The sequence below is a fragment of a genome, unplaced genomic scaffold (assembly GCF_019419815.1).
Source record: "Pyrus x bretschneideri cultivar Hongxiangsu unplaced genomic scaffold, Pyrus_bretschneideri_v1 Contig62, whole genome shotgun sequence".
NCBI classification, from domain to species: Eukaryota; Viridiplantae; Streptophyta; class Magnoliopsida; order Rosales; family Rosaceae; genus Pyrus; species Pyrus x bretschneideri.
This window is the reverse complement of record NW_025999801.1, coordinates 1,528,806-1,546,220: the sequence shown is the minus strand read 5'-3', so window position 1 is coordinate 1,546,220 and position 17,415 is coordinate 1,528,806. Positions and strand designations below refer to the sequence as shown.

The following is a 17,415-nucleotide window of genomic DNA, read 5'->3' as shown; positions in this document are numbered from 1 at the left end:
GATTTGTCAATTTTCGTTTTTGTGTTTGTTTCTGCATGCTTCTTGTTCCATTGATGTGAAAGAGTACTTGACCTTGGACCTCACGAAGGCGGTTCCCTCTGTACTTCACTTCCAGGGTTGGGCGCTCCTTCGAACTTATGACAAAATTGACGGTTAGGAATAGAGATTGGCATGAACGCAAAGTTTAGAAGGGCTTTGAACCAAATTGAAAGTTTGGTGGGCAAAGAGGAACAAGGTTTGAAGTTCAAATGGCAATTGTAAAGTTGAAGGGGAGTGTGGTGTTGGTGGATTAACATGCTTATAGCCATTGTAAGGACCTGAGAGCCTCCATAGCCAGATGAAGCTGAAGGCGATGATGCAAAAAGATGGAGGTAGCGGGAGGCCGCGGCGGTGCGCAGAGGAAGCGGAAACGACACCCTTTCATTTTGGTTCTGAGAAGCCAGCCATGCTCCCTCCGGCCGGCTTTTGGTCCTAGGACTAGGTTGGACTATTTAGCACCGATCCCAAACCATATCAAAACATTGATTCATTTAGCAACTGGATAAAGTGGTTAAACATTTTATGAGTAGGCTTGTTTTAGACCATTAAAAATGAGACGCCTAAATAAGCCTTCAACTACATCTTTGATATTTTAGTGTTAATTAGTAATTGTGTAGTGGAGCATGGGTAGGTATTTCATTTTACATTAGTAATAAGAAGTTTTGACAAAATTCTAGAAAAAACAACATTGATTTGCCGATTTGTATTCAGAGACGATATTGATCAATTTTTGATCGATGCATTACTTTAAAGAGGTAGCTCAATTTTTAGGGACCATTTATAATGCAAACTCTCTTAACGTTATTAAGACCATTTTGTAATTAATGACCTTTGAACTATAGGTATTATCACTACTTTGACCACTTTATAATAAAAAGTATGTAGAAAACAAAATTAAACGTTAAATAAATAGAAGGAAAAAAAAAGATGGAGGTCAGAATTGAGGAGCGGGTTCTACGGTGGTGGGACAGATGAGGGGTGCCGGCGTGTGATCCACTGCGGAGGAGGAGTTCAGCAGTAAGAGCCCCCGTTGCTCTGATAAGCCAACGGGCTTTACTCAACACTGGGGTAAAGAAATCTTCCAGCTACTCTTTTACAAGGCGGAAGGACTGTATCGCCGCCGCTGTGCTATCGACAGTGGCCGGAAACAACTGTGTGCGCGCTGGGCTTCTGGCCAGCGGCTCCGGCCAACGCTTCAGGGCGACCGCTTCTCTTACATACCACGCGCGCGAACACCTGTGTCTCCTGGGTCCACAGTGGCACGCCGACAAGGGCCCACTAAGCCCCTCAAACGGATTCACACGTCCCGTAGGTTGTCCACCTCCTAATCGCTTCCAGACCATCCTTAATGCCCCCACTTGGGTCACAAGTTCACGCGACTGAACTCGGCAATTAGAACAACACGTGTCAAGTATATAAAGAATGGTGCCCATGCTCAGCTGGTCGATGTGGGACAAAACAAAACAGATCCTCTTTCTTTTGTTTCACACATCAACGTCAAAGTCTTGCATCTTCTTCCTCTTTTCTTCTTTTCCTTAAAGATTCTAAAAGAAGGGGTGCGAGTAAATGACCAAAAGAGTTTGGTAATGCACCAACAAAATCCAAATATCAAGCTTTGCCTCAAGATTCCTTCATGGTTAACGGGTTCCAACCTTTGAAGTATAATATCTAGATCCCTCTAATGTCTATAACTGTTTTATATCATATTTTAGAGCATTTTTTACGTAGATAAAGTTTTGAACTAAATCATAAACCTTGAATGCTTCAATTCAAAAGAACAAACATGAGACGTTTTGCTAATTTGTTTATTACACGTACTCGCTAAATGCATGAATAGCTTTGATGGATAACTATATGTCTTGGATCGTGAATGAGATTTTTCTAGCAGATAATCTTGCTTCATTTGGGCTTTAATAGCTGGGTATGTTATCATGCGTTTGAAAGCCTACCTCTTGTGTACATCATTTTACTTGTTATTATGCTTCGGGCCATCCATTACTGTAACCAAAAGAATCGAAAATGTTCTTTCTTTTATCTTCCAGAAGCTATAATTTTCTCAGTGCGTGCCTTGCCTCTAAAGGCCTAAAGTAACAACCCAGGAAACATGCTCTTCCTTTTATATCAAATGCCCATATGTTTTGTATGCTTAGCCTTCCCCCTAAATGTCTAAAGTAATCCCTACTATTTGGAACGTAATGATATCTTGGATGCTTTGGGACCAGAAGTGAAGGCTATAAATCTCACTAGCTGATGAGTGATGACTGGCTCGGCTCCTTCCAAAAAACTTCGCACCTTTCCGCTTGAAACGGAAACATAGTATTAGTTTTAAGTTTTAACCTTTAAGCATATTTTGGTCTTTGATGCTTTGGTTTTGGGTTTGACTGAACTAATTAAAAGGCTAGCACCCAAAAACATGTTTAAAGATAATAGAAAGAATGGTTCCTCGACGTGGGAAAAAGAACGAAGGCTTTTTCTATAGAATTATCAGAGAGACGAGTCATAGGCCTTACTTCCAACAACACTAATATTATCCCTAACTTGTTAATTACCACTTGCACAATTCGTTAGTGTGGAGTTTTATCACAAAATGCCTTGATGTTAGATTGAATGGAGTTAGGATATTTAAACACTTCATTCTTTCTTTATAAGGCCGATCGTGAGATATTTCAACATTTTCTACTTTCTATGTTTCATGGTAGTCAAAATGGGGTTCTTTGTTTTGTTTATACAAGTGATATTTCAGACTACAGAATTCACACACATGAGCTCGAGTCAATGCCCTTAGTTATTTGAGTCATGAGACGAGCCTCTCACAGTGCGGGTTTATTTTTAGCAACACTATCAATATTGTGGACAATTCAAATGAAGAAATAAATCATAACGCATACCTTCTGCAAGGCTAAATCTTTAAAATGAATCACAAACTTCAAATATTAATCATAAGAATATAGTCAGGCCGAACATCGTGCCTGTGACTGTCTGGGCAAGTGTGGATATTTTGTTCTTTGGTAGCATCAAAGGGCCACATAAGTTTTCTTCAAGTATTGCTTAATAATCTAGAATCTAAAACCAAAAAGTAAGAATATTATTGGTGTTACAGGTTACAAATATATTATATGTGTCTGTACACACACACACACACACACACTATATATATATATATATATATATATATATTGGTTGATGCTTTGGGACCAGAAGGGTCTTCTCACTCACTGGTTATTTTCAAAGAAGTCTGCACCTTTCCGCTGTAAATAGAAGCAAGTCTTAATAATATGATGATTGAACTATATTTTGACCACCCTTTTTTCTTGTTGCCAATATTGTGGTCCAAAAAGTTTGGACTAAGATAGCAACAAAACGGCAAAGAGGGGACTAGAGAACCGGCGGAGTGGATAGAATTTAGAGTTCATGAGTACAACTTGTCCCTAAAATTCGACTTGTAAGAGAATATGGTGCTTTAAGAGTTCTCAAACCACTTCAAGGTATGGTGTTCTTCGGAATTGGGTCCTAAGTTTGGGACATGGAGACAACAAGCTCATTTATCTAATGTTATCGATTTATCCACCTTCAAAGAGAAATCATATTATTCTTTTAGAAGACCTAAAAATAGATGTTTGAATTGTTGAAATACATTATAGAGTGGCGTGTTAAAAGTATATATCATTGATATGATCCAAATTTCTAATGTGGGACAATTAAGTCCAAACATTACTATTCAGTCTCATCACAACCATCATATTTGCATACTCAAGAAACATTATATGAATTTATTGAATAACCTCTTTTTAAATAATTATATAACTGAAAATCCTCGTCACACCCATAATCCATTACAAACTTAATATAAGGCACAATTAGACTCAAGATATTAGATCCCAACACAGTCAAAAGTGCAGATTAAACATTATATTCAAATATTGAATTTTAAAAATATGAGGGGGTTCACGTTTTAATGGGAAGGTATATTTTATCAAGCTTGTTAATTAAGAAGTCCATGCAATAGCGGGTCCATAATTTTAAGGCCGGGAGGTTCCAATGTAAAAGGTTTAAATAAACTACTTAGACTGTAGAACATATAGCTCTATGAATAGAACGGTCCTCCCTAGAACATGTAGCCCTAGGATTAAAACATTCCTCTCTGCCCAAAACAGTTGGAGGGTCAAAAAAAGACATCCATACATGTTTTTCCTAGACCACGGATGGTCCCGAAACCACCCTGGTCCCTCTATAAATCCACCCATGAGTGCATGCCTTACAAATGTGGAAAATAGATAAAGAATTACATTTTCAAAATACAAAAACAAAAACTGTGTCCCGTTGAGAAGTGTGTGTGGGGAATGGGATCCAGCAGCTTCACGTTTGAAGTACAAAAATGTTGAGTCCAAAACATGTTGTCTGGGAGCCCCCTCCCTCCCTTTGCCAGCCTTGAAGAAATTGATCTTCCTTTTTTCGACATTGTTTTTGGTACCATCAAATTTACACATTTGTTGTATGCTTAATTAGTTTCTTCCTAAAACCAATACTTAGCATTTTATGGTTAAACAGTCGACAACCATTTCTTGTAAGCTGTGTTACGTGGTCCAAAGGCTTTGCCCTTGACAAACCCAAGACCAATAGAACTAGGGAAGGAAAACAAAAGACTAGAAATGTGGAGCACATAGAATTAGTTTGGTTCCATATAAGAATGCAAAAGTTGTATTGGAAGTTTTTGTTCTGCTCAATTTTAGTCCAAAAGGTTCCAGTTCTACCTCAAAATATGAATATTTTAAAACTGAGTCGTTGGTTTGATTTTACTGACAGTTTAAGATTGGTTGTACTTTACTGACTATTCATGATTTGAGAACCTGTTTAACGTTTGTCTAGACCGGTTTCAGTACAATATCGATCGAGATTAGTTAGTTATCGACAAACCAAGTTAGTTGGTTTGTCTTTTTAGACTCTTTTTTTATTTGAAACTCCAACACTAGAAAGCGCCAATAGTGCGGTCCTCCTTTTGTACGCAAGTGTAACCATAAAAGGGCTAAGTGCACCTTAACAAACTGAGGTTTGGCGTGAGTTTCAATACAAATCAGATCACATAATATCATGTTTTTCACATTACACCCTAAACTTTTGACGTTCGTCCAACTTACATCAATTTAAGTTGATTGTATGGTCAACCATTAACTGCTCATGAATCCAAGTTGAGACTCACCCTCCAACTGTCAACCTAACAAAAATGTGTAAATTGGTTTAACGTGAGTCAAAATTATCATGGTGCTATATGAAAATCAAAATCTCATAGTCCATCATGAGACTGGCCTTAAATTTTGATAAAGAGAAATGCAAAACTCTTTTAAAGTGGAACTTTTCGTCACCTCATATTTTAAGCATAAAACTTTATATTGTCAGCACCAAAATCATGTAAAAAATAAGGTGCCAAAGTATCTATAAAAAGTCCTACTTTTATGAAAATCTTCGTAACGTTTTCCATGGCATGTAAAATGTAGTTTAACCGTGAAGAAAGAAAGATTGACAATTGGCAACGTGCACGATGAGCCCCAAAAGCCCGAACCGGGGACCGGCCAGGGGAATATTAAGATTATTATATTGGCGGCAGCGGTGGTAGCGCCTGCCGTACAGCCAGGAAACCATAACCCACAAACAAAGCCTCCCCAAGTTTGACTGTTTGACGGAGACACACACGGACACACGTGGGGCCTCTTTTTCCTCTGTCACACAAAATTAAAAATAAAAAAGACATTTAATAAACCCTTCCCTCTTGTTTCTCTCTCCCATCAAATTTCAATGCACTAGAAAGTGCGACGCACGAAAACCATCACCATAATCTGCCAAAATTTTAGAACAAAGTACCAAATAGATTTTTTCTCATTTAAAAATAATTCTGCCTGACGATTTCGTCATAACAGTTCAATTATTCGAGAGATGAAGAAACAAGTAGTATGTAGATTTTCAAGAAAATTGATCCTTTTCGGACCCTTACTTTCTAATCCATTATATTTGAGAATTCGTGTAATTGACATTTGATTTAATTGCCACAAACATGGGTCTACTTTAAAAAGTATAATAATTTCAACTGTTGAATCAAATTTCAATAGAACGAATTCCCTGATTTGGTAAATTAAGAAAAAGATATCTGCATTTTCAAAACCAACTTTCTTCCGGAGCAGAAAACAAAGTACAAACTGACATAAAACTCAACGTTTAGGTCCCAATCCCAATTCCCAACTAATTATGTGTGGACTTTATTTGATGGGACATTTCACATTCTTCTCTTCCCCCTCTTTCTTTTGACCCCCCTCATCATTGTCTTTATATTTTTCCCAAGAACAAAAAAATAATAATGTTTAGCATTTTACTTGCTAATTGCACATATATAATTATATTTTTGTGTTTAAATTTATTTGAAGAGTTATGTTGGAATTAGTGACTGATAAGATTTACATATATTTAACGTCGTGTTTTTTTATTTTGCTATCATTTTTTTTAAGTTGAGTTGCAGAACCTTTCTATTTCTTCAGATTGTTATACTTAATTTTGTTACAAAATTGTTTTTTTTTTTTTATCAAAAAGGGCGAGTTTCCATAAAAAGATCCACAAGGATAATCAGAATCAAATAGAAAAACAAATCTCGCCTTATTTGGCAGACATATCTCAAATGTGAGTATCTTTACATTAAGACCAATACTAGTGCTAGCATCGGCTAAAAAAGGGGAATATAAATATACTCTTTTAAACCACTCACACATATATTTAATCATGATCGTTGATTCTGTTTGATTTACTCAATTCAATTGCCAAAAATAAAGAGTGAAGTCAAAAGCTAAAAAGTGTGTAAAATCACTTTCTGATAGAAAATTTGCTTTCTTAAGAACATATTAAATGTCACCAAAAATTAATTGAAAAAGAAATTGTAATACTTGAGAATTGTCATTTTCTTTTTCGTTTCAATAAAGTTTATAGAAAATTCTTAAAAAAAAAAAAATTGCAGAGAGAAATGACACTTTAAATATAAAAAAATATATAAATATTTTAAAGAAACATATTAAAAATAATAAATAATACATATAAAGTCACGTTTTTTATATACATTTTGACATAGGTTTTTGTGGGACCCATTCAGTAATGTATCTCAACTACCTAACTGTCCATCTTTTATGTCTTACCTAAAAAAATTATGTACACTAAAAATTAATCAAATCCAAAACTATACGGTTGAATTAAATTTAGTGTTTCTTTGTAGAACCGTATTCATTGACTATTTTTTCACTACAAATGAATTTCATAATTATTTTGGATCTATCTAAATTTTTAGCAAGGATGATCTATGAATGATGTACTAAATACCGACGGTTCGGATCATTGAAATACATTACGAAGTGAGCCCTATCAAATGAGTGTTACAATGTGTGAAAAGCGATGTGTCTCCGGCTCATAACCTATATATATATATATATATATATATTAAAATCAATAAAAATATATTAAAAACACTAATAAGTTTCGCTCGTGAAGTTATTTATTGCATTTGTCTTTGTTTGTATTGTCCATCAACAAAAAACAAAGGGAGAGGACTTTTCTTTAAACACCAACTATAGAAGAACAAGAGGTGGAAGTTTGAAGCCATCCATATGGAATATGCAGGTCACCGTGTCAGTCTTATCACGTTCAATTCTCCATCTCCTTTTTTTTTTTTTTTTTTTTTTCTTTTTCTGGAGTAAAAAATAAATTAAACAAATAAATCCAAATATTTTATCAAGGCAAGGAACAGGGAATCGCGTTGTCCAGTTGACTTTCTCGAGAAAACCCATGTTGCCTGTCAACTTGTTTCATGGGTTGGTTGTTCTTGTTGCCATTGCCACTCTTTCTTTATAATAATATGTACATATATCATATATATTATATTTATATAAGTTTACAGAGATCTCATCCCTCCTCCTCCTCCATGACTGTCAATCCTTCACCAAGTTCTGGTAATTTATGTTCTATTTATTCTGTCATCTGAAACTGAATTGCATTTGGGTGCTTGTGTTTGATGCTATTTTTTGGATGTAGGTAACTAGATTCTTATTCTCTGGGAATTGTTTTCGTTTGTTCAATCTCAATATTTTACCATTATTCTCATGCTGTCCTCTTTGTTTTTACTCTATAATTTATTTTGTCCAATTCATGAAATTTCCATTTTTTTTTTTGACAATTTAATTATCCGTTTAGGAGGGTTTTGATCTAATTGCTTTGTGAAGGTCTGTGAATAACAGTTGATGAAAAGTTGATGAAAAGTTGCACCTTCGGAAATGACTGTCAGCAATCAAGACGTGAAAAAGAAGGTTCTTTTTCTTATTTTTGTTTCCAAATTCTTCGTCTTTTCTATTTTGTAGATAAAAAAATGGATCTTTCGGCAAACAGAATGGTGTTTTTTTTAATCAGATTTTGTTAATTAATTGGATTTTACCCTTTTGTTTCAGTCTTTTATTCATAAAATCTTCACCCCAAAGGAGAAAGAAGGAAGCGGCTCTTCGGATTTCTCAGGTGAGACTATAATGTGTTTCTTTTTGGTTTCAATTCAATCGCTTATCAACCATTGTTTTCCATTGGAGAAAATCTAGAGAGAGAGAGAGAGAGAGAGAGAGAGAGAGAGAGAGAGAGAGGATATTCCTTGCAACTGGGGACTTACATTATATTTGATGTTATCTTTCTTTTTGGAACTGCAGAATAGAATCCCATCTGCTTTTTGAAGGATGTGATCTACTTTTCTTTTTTTGAATTGATTTGTTTTTCTTTAACTGTTTGGTAAGATAGGGACATTGGTCCAACCATATAAGACATTTGGGGTCTAAAAATGGCGTTTTTGGTAAGAAAGATATCGATGTCTACAGTGAGAGGGAGAGCACCATGGAAATGTAATCTTAGAATATATTCATGTTTCAAATCTAAGCTACTGCAAGAAAGGTAGCAACTAGCAAGCATAGAAAATGTCCCTCACATCCCCACCTCTCTCTCTCTCTCTCTCTGCTTCCTTTTTAACTTCCAAAGAAAATTTCTGTCTTGCTTAGCCTACAATTCTTATATATTTGACATCTTACCGTGAAGTCTTTACGTAATTGTATCCTCTTTCAGAAGCACAGCAGTCTAACCCGTCAGTTGACATTCAATCTATAAGTGACACAGGGTCTCAAATGCCTGCCGGTCAATATGTTCAGTCCTTTCGGTAATTGGAATATCTTCTACAACTATTTCTTTTTTCTGTCTTTCTATCCCCTGACAAGAATGCATATGCGCTAATTTTTGGCTTTTGTTTTCTCGGTTTTTTTGTTTCAGGGTTTTTGTAGCGACATGGAATGCAGGAGGGAAATCTCCTCATAGTGGCCTTCATCTGGATGATTTTTTGCAGGTTAATAACGAATCAGACATATATGTCTTGGGGTATGGTCTCTTTATTTATTCTTTTTTTCATTTTCTTTGTGTTTGCCTTTGATTTTTATAGTTTCAAACGGATAAATTATTTTGACAATTTTTTCAAATGAAATTGTACATTTGGGTACTCGTTTTTGAAACCATCGGACTGTGATATGAGTCACAGTGTATGATAATGTGTCAAAAAGACAGGCACACACGCTGTAGAAAGAAACTAGTGACTTTTATCTTCTGCGTGTATTTTTTGTTTTGTCATATCAGTTCGGTACAACCTTTAAAATGAAAATGTAATTCCATATTGTTTGTGCTTCTGTAGAAGATATTGATTGTTCATCTTATTAATTTTTCGGCTTTTTTCCATCAGTTTCCAGGAAATTGTTCCGCTAAATGCTGGAAATGTACTAGTTCTAGAAGATAATGAACCTGCAGCAAAATGGCTCGCTTTAATCAATCAGTCACTAAACAAATCACCTGACGGGTGTTCAAGAAGCAAAGCAGGTGGTTCACGATTTTCCTCGAAGCCTTCCCTTAAAAAGGTCAGTAAGACTTTTAGGACAGAGAGCAAACGGAGGTTGAAGAGTTGCAACTGCCCTTTTGAACTAGAAAGGAAACAAAGTAAAGATTTTTGCTTTCGGTGCCAACAACCAAACATAAATGAAGACGACCTTTCTTCAGATCCGGATGAGGATGGATCTAATGCCTTTGATATATCAGAAATTTCCATGGCCTCTGCTACCAACCAGATGAAGTACGGCCTTATAGCAAGTAAGCAAATGGTAGGAATTTTTGTTACTATTTGGGCGAGGAAAGAGTATATACAATATGTTAGCCACTTGAGGATCTCTTGCATCAGTCGCGGGATAATGGGACTTGGAAACAAGGTATTTTGTTAAAACTTTTACAATCACCGGATGTCGGTTATACATAAAAAAAAAAAAAAAACCTTTCAGTACATTGATTATTTTGTATACTGGTTGCAGGGCTGTATATCTGTGAGCTTCTTATTCCATCAGACAAGCTTTTGCTTTGTCTGCAGTCACTTGGCATCTGGGGAGAAAGAGGGGGATGAGCTTAGGAGAAATCTGGATGTATTAGAGATTCTTAAAAGCACTCAGTTTCCGAAGATTTGCAAAACGGCTCATAGTAGGATGCCGGATAAAATTCTAGGACATGAGTAAGCATATTTCAACCTTGTTATTAAAGTACTGATTCCTTTTTATAATCAACACTATTTTCTCACATTTATTGACCCTGATTATCTGATTAATCTCTTTGCAAATGGATCTAGTGTGGTTATATGGTTAGGGGACTTGAATTACCGCATTGCTTTGAGCTACTCTGAAACCCAAAAGCTATTGATGGACAACGACTGGGATGCACTTCTTGACAAAGATCAGGTAACTGATTTTGCCTCGAAAGAATAAGAAATTTATGTTGGAGTTGAACTACATGTACAACATAAGATTCGTTTTTCGTTACAAGCAGATCACATTTCATTCTCTCATGGTGTACTAATAATTTTTGTTTTTGGTTGCATGTATAGCTCAAGATCGAAAGAGAAGCAGGGCGCGTATTCAAGGGATGGAAAGAGGGGAAAATCTACTTCGCACCTACTTACAAATACTTTTATAACTCAGACACATATTTTGGAGAGATAAAAACATCAAAAAAGAAAAGAAGAACACCAGCTTGGTAGGTCGACTGGAAGAAAAGAATGTACTTACGGAACCCAATTGACTTTAACAAAGAAGTTTATTTGACTCGTTTAAAATTGCAGGTGTGATAGAATACTATGGCATGGAAATGGGATTAGACAACTTTCTTACATACGTGGAGAGTCTCGGTTCTCTGACCATCGGCCAGTGTGTGCAGCATTTTTTGTGGATGTTGTTGTTAATGAGAATGAAAATAAGAAGGGATCGCCTAGCTCTAATATGAAAATCGAAATTGAAGAGCTTTTACCAACTGCTAGATACCAGAGAAACATGTAAGTTATAGCTAAATTTGGTTAGTTCTTTGCCTACCGTTAAAAGTCCTTTCCCTGATCGTCCTTTTGTATTGTCAGGTACTAAACAGTAACCGTAACCACTGAAAGTTTGAAGAAATACCCAGTTTTGCTTATCAAATGAGATGACGTAGGTTTAATGATGCAAGGTTTTTTTGCAGCACTGAGGTGCAGAATAATTCTCCATTAAGTGATAGATGTACTGCACCGAAATAGTTGACTTCTCCTGCGGGCAATATGAAGTATGTTCTCTCACAGCAAAGATGCTCGGCTTTGGATATATTCGGATTTCCCAACAAGTTGAAGGGCAGATATGAATAGGTGACAGATTATTGTGTGAATTTCTGCTGTCTTTGTTCTCGTCATTTATTAAAGTGTTAGTTACAATATTTATTTGTAGACATTCCCATTTCTCTTGCCTAAATTTGGGTCAAAAGAGAATGGAGCTGATGGTATAAAATTGCTTGATTCACAAGCCACCCGGTCTCATCTATGATCTCAACGTGTTTAACTGGGCGAAACATTTTAGGTCGGTAGTGGTGAAGGTGAGAATACACCATATGGTAGTTTAAGTTCAGGACTATAGTATTAAGCAGCACATTCAGTTTCAAACTTTGTATGCAAATTGGCATTGCATTGGTAATCGAACCCTTTTAGTTATAAGTTGAGTGTCAAATATTTAAGGCCAATGGTGTTTTTCAGAATCAGAATCCATGTTACAATATCCAATCCGAAATTTTGGACTGGGACTGGATCGGAACACAATTTTTAAATTTGGAATTTTCAAAAACTTTGGAGTTAGGGTAATCTTGGAAATTTCGGAACATTATTTGGAAATTAGTATATTTTACAAGTTTTTTTTGTCCTAGATAGAGAGAATAGAGAGTTTGAACCTGAGACGTAATGAGTTGAAAATTTTGACCCTATTCACCATATTAATTCACCACTTTCGGGTCAATGTAATTGATGTTTTGGTTTTGTTCCATGTTTAATTAATGTGGTTGGGGTTTTAGTGGACTAATTAATGTCTCCTTACTGTATGAACATCATAATTGAAACTCTTCATTCTCTTTATCATTATCTAATGATCATATATGCAAACAAATTTATTAAATATAGAGATCGTTTAGCTATTCTTATGCATCAAACAATGAAGATCAGAATTGAAATCGTTCATTCTCTTTATCATTTTCTAAAAATCATATCGGTAAAAAATCATTCAATTTGAAAATCGTTAAACTATTCATATGCATCAAACAAACAATGAAAAGACATTAATTATAAGTTCAGGGATAAGTAGGTTTTCATATAAGGAACACCAGCATTGTCCATCCTGAAAAGCTCCATAATCCTGTACACTTTTACTCGGCCCTAAACCAATAAGAAGTCCAAGTCTAGTTGATCCAAATAAATAGTTGCAGACGCAGAAGCATCTGAACAAACTTAGGTACAAAAATGGATCTAAGGATTTAAAGGCCTAGTTTTAAACGGCAAAGTTTTTCGATCAAAAAAAAAAAAAAAAAAAAAGAAAAGAAAAAAGAAAAAGGGCAAAGTTTTGTGCAAATAACTTGGAACTTTCCAACCAAACAAGACATACAATTATTTCCCTTCGTATTATTTCGCCACCGCTCATAAACTTCAAACCAAACGATGACAATTCTTTTTATCTTTATTTTTTTTAGTTGAGCGATAGCATTAGTAGGTTAGAAGTTAATTATTAGAGGAAAAAGAATCAGTGAGGATCGAATTTGCACTAAAGTGCATAAACTTGATGTTTTTCACCACTATAATAAAGCGTCATCTGCATTACAATTCTTTAATAACAATTGCTTGGACAAGGAGGTCAGTATGTTGCAATGTAGTGGGGCAAGTGGTCCGTGTCACTGTTTCAATTGTTTTTTTTCTCTTCAAAGACGCATTTTTGCACTGCGCAGTCGAACTCCTTTGTCAATGCATTTTTCTGTCACAACACTACTTCGTAGTCATAAACTTTTGTAGTACAGTGACACCCACGTCGTATATTTTGCAGTATAGTAGGGTGTCACTATCGCTGCAATTCTAACTACAGTATTAACCTTGGCTTTAGAGCTGTAAACGGATGGATATTGGCCGGATCGTCTTATCTTTGATCCGATAATTCGACGGATCCTATACAACTAAACTTATATCCGATTTTGTACAATTAACGGTATCGGATCCTATACAATCAAAGTCAAAGAATATTTCTATCTGGTAGTGAGTGTTAAATTCATTACAAGACCCAACTAGGCAGCCCACACAATTGGCCCAAATACAAAACATGAAGTTCCAAAGAAAATCACAGAACAAGCTCACCACCAAGGGTGAAGAAGCTGCCACGACCGACGGAGGAAGAGCCGCCCCGAAGGGTGGCATGGAAATCGACCAGCAGTACAAAACAAGCGTAGGGAAGGAGAGAAGTTAGAGAGGGAAGCCTTCTCTCTCTCTCTCTCTCAAACTAGCTATCTCGAGAGAAATTCTCTCTCAAACTCTCTCAAATCAAAGAATTGTTGTGAAAGAGATGTAAAAAGTGTTTCCCTTTCTTTTTTGGATAAACTCAAGAAGCAACTAGCAATGCCACTTTATCGGTGTTAGTTTCTAAGTTACATTCGTTGCAAACTCCAGAAGTCACTCTTATAGCTGCCTCCTATTGAGCGCACTCCAGTTGAACACATCGACACCCCACGTTACGTGATACGTGATCTTGCCGGCCCCAGCATGTTGCCTTTCACGTGCCCTAGCGCGTGTCCCTCTGCCTATGCCCTCTGACACGGTCCAACCGACTCTCCCTTATGCTACCCCCTCCACCATGCAGGTCCACTCATCCAATGGTGACTTGTCTTCGTGATGGAACCTACAAACCGAAGACTCGTATACTGAGGCACTGTTCGGTATCCTCTTCCTTACGCTTTCTTAGCGTCTATTAATTGTGGTGAACCTACTTGTTTTTCTCATGCCGCTAAGCATTCGGAATGGTGCAGTACCATGATTGAGCAAATTATTGCATTGCTTCGCAATCAGACGTGATCTCTTGTTCTGCCCCGACCTGGCCAGAATATTGTTGGTCGCAAATGAGCTTTTCGTATAAAGTGGAATCTCGATGGTTCTATTGAGCACTATAAAGCTCGTCTTGTGGTTAAGGGTTTCCATCAGCATTGTGGCATTAATTAGTTTGAAAAGTTCAGTCTCATTGTCAAACTAGCTACTATTCACACTGTCTTGAGTCTTGCTATTTCTCATGCTAGGTCACTTCGTCAACTGAATGTGAAAAATGCATTCATGCATTAATGAAGATGTTTACATGGCTCAACCACCGGGTTTTGTGGATCCTGCTTGTCTGCATTTTGTCTACCACCTTCAGAAATCATTATATGAGTCTTAAAGAAGCACCTCGTGCATGGTTTCACCGAATCAGTTCTTTCTTGTTTAGCCTTGGTTTTTCGATGGAGTGAAGCGGATTCTTCACTGTTTATTTTTCGACATGCCTCCTCTACTATTTACTTGCTACTAATGTGGATGACATCGTTATTACTGGCAGCTCATCTAATCTTCTTAACCAATTTACTACTCTCCTTGGTAAACAGTTTAGCATCAAAGATTTGGATCCTCTAAGTTATTTTTGGGGTATACAGGTTACTCTTGACTCCCCTTGTATCTCCATATTAATCAACTAAAGTATGCTCAGGAGCTCCTTAAAAAAATTGATATACTTACGTGCAAGCCCACATCCACGCTTCTTGTCGCTAAGATTTCTCTCACGCTTCTGATGGGTTACTTCTGGCTTCTCTTACTTCATTTTGTAAGTTAGTTTGCTCCCTCCAGTATCTCGTAAGTTAGTTTGCTCCCTCCAGTATCTCACTCTCACTATTCCTAATATTTCTTTGTCGTCAATAATGTTGCCCAATTTATGACCTCGCCTCGCACTACTTATATGATTGCTGCCAAATGGATTCTCAATTACATAAAAGGTATTTTGGATTTCGGCATCACCTTGAGTCATCAGGTTGCTTCCGCTACCCTATCTGCGTATTCTGATGTTCATTTCACCACTGACTACCTTGTTTATCTTGGCTCAAATTTATCTTTTGGTGCTCTAAAAAGTAGGTTACGTTCCAGTGCTAAGTCAGAATACCATGCTCTTTCTCATGCCTGTGCCAAAACCACTTGGATTATTTTTTTACTTCACTGGCTAGGTGTTTGCCTATCCTTTCTTGTCCTTCTGCATTGTGACAATCTTAGTGTCACTGACCTCGCTTCTGATCTTGTTCATCATGCTCGCCCATATTATATTGAACTCGATTATCACTTTATTCGTGAAAAGGTCACTCTCATCAAGTTTGTTATATTTCGTCCACTAATCAACTTGTTGACCTACTTACCAAGGCTTTTTATCAACCAAGACATGGTGTTCTTAGTCTCAAACTTGTCTGATTAGGCTCATTCAATTTGCGGGGGATGGGGGCGCGATGTTAGAATAGAAAAACCGGAACCCTCTTCATAATTATAGGACTGTACTTATATAATTGTATTTATTTTTAGGATTTCTTTCACATATGGGTTATGTCAAACCTTATATATATTGTAACTTCCATTATGAATCATTAATTCAAGGAGTCATATTTCTACAATTGCGTGAACTTTTTCAAGAAGCAATCCCAACCAATGTGATAATTGTGACAGAGAATAGCGACTGTTGCTCAATATTATTGTAGTGAGAGTAAGAATGCCTTCACCAAAATGAATTGGTGTGTTCTAACGATTACAAGAGTCCCTCTGTATAAATATGAAAGTTTACAAAGTATGCTTCAACACAAAGCATTACATGCCTAATCAAAAGTCTTGACTATCGTATTGCTCAAAAGCCAATAAGCCATGTAGTAACTATAACAAATATCTCACCAACATTGCTATTTCATCCACCATCTTTTACTATGTGGGTCATCACAATTCTTTCAAGTTTTACATACTTATTATTGATAATGAATCACACATTAATGGAAAAAGAGATCTTGTATGCGCGTATAAATAAGTTAAGTTGCTCTTTGTATTGTCAATTGATTTATGGTGAACCTTTAACCTTTTACTTATGCACTACAAATTTGTTTAATTGGATACTAGTAAGTGAGTTTAAACTACAAAATATAGGAAAAATATGGTTATTATAAGCAAGAATAAAAATGAGAAAAAATTATCATGTGTATTTTTTATAAACCGCAGAGTCAATCTCACTCCAATATTGCTATCATGAGAAGTGACTATGAGGAGAACCCTTTTAAATTTGGAACCCTATGTGATGACACCTTTCGCTCTCTCCAAAAGCCACCATTGAGGATTGGAAATGATTAGACAACTCTTTAATTTCAGGGTAGGTTGAGTGGAGAAAGAGAAAATTTATGCTACAGTTACACTAGAGAGTAGAAAATGAATTGCTTATGAAAGAAACTTATCCATTCCAATGATCTCCAAAATAGTATGTCTATACCTCATCTAATTCACTCCAAATGAAAAATCACTCACTTCTACCTTCAATATGCCATAAAAAAAAATTACTTCTGAGGTGTGAAATGTTGTTAGCCTAAAAAATACGATGGAGCCAGAGCAGGAGTATGTCCTTCCTTGCACGTTCTCAGTTGCCAACACAACTGCATTACATACCTCTGCATTAAAATTGCTGACCTCTAAATTATCAAAACCGACAACCCCATTCCCCTGCTAATAATGTACACGCGCATCCCTGCATCTCTGCATCTCTCTCTCTCTCTCTCTCTCTCTCTCTCTGCATTAAAATTGCTGACCTCTAAATTATCAAAACCGACAACCCCATTCCCCTGCTAATAATGTACACGCGCATCCCTGCATCTCTGCATCTCTCTCTCTCTCTCTCTCTCTATCTATATATATATATATATAAAAAAGAGATCCCCAACACACATTTT

General features: G+C 36.4%; 1 protein-coding gene across 3 annotated transcripts; it reads left to right on the top strand.

Annotated features, from left to right (window-relative positions):
- The first annotated feature begins 7,621 nt into the window (after positions 1 to 7,621).
- Positions 7,622 to 11,940, top strand: LOC103946154 (type I inositol polyphosphate 5-phosphatase 10). 3 transcript variants are annotated; one of them, XM_048572735.1, is made up of 11 exons: positions 7,622 to 8,015; positions 8,312 to 8,369; positions 8,508 to 8,571; positions 9,160 to 9,250; positions 9,361 to 9,465; positions 9,821 to 10,337; positions 10,437 to 10,630; positions 10,745 to 10,853; positions 11,000 to 11,148; positions 11,234 to 11,443; positions 11,623 to 11,940. In XM_048572735.1, exons 2-11 carry the CDS (start codon positions 8,337 to 8,339, stop codon positions 11,675 to 11,677), a joined length of 1,527 nt encoding a protein of 508 aa, XP_048428692.1. In that variant the 5' UTR covers positions 7,622 to 8,015; positions 8,312 to 8,336; the 3' UTR covers positions 11,678 to 11,940. The 3 variants fall into 3 exon arrangements, with proteins under 3 accessions (XP_048428692.1, XP_048428691.1, XP_048428693.1); XM_048572734.1 differs by having other exon boundaries at positions 8,286 to 8,369; XM_048572736.1 differs by having other exon boundaries at positions 7,626 to 8,015; positions 8,286 to 8,369; positions 11,522 to 11,940.
- Positions 11,941 to 17,415: the final 5,475 nt, after the last annotated feature.

Bases quoted from the DNA above. Each gene is read 5' to 3' on its own strand.
- LOC103946154 (XM_048572735.1), top strand. From the start codon at position 8,337: ATGACTGTCAGCAATCAAGACGTGAAAAAGAAG. The intron at 8,370-8,507 runs GTTCTTTTTCTT...CTTTTGTTTCAG, and splicing joins ATCAAGACGTGAAAAAGAAG to TCTTTTATTCATAAAATCTT. The intron at 10,854-10,999 runs GTAACTGATTTT...TTGCATGTATAG, and splicing joins CACTTCTTGACAAAGATCAG to CTCAAGATCGAAAGAGAAGC.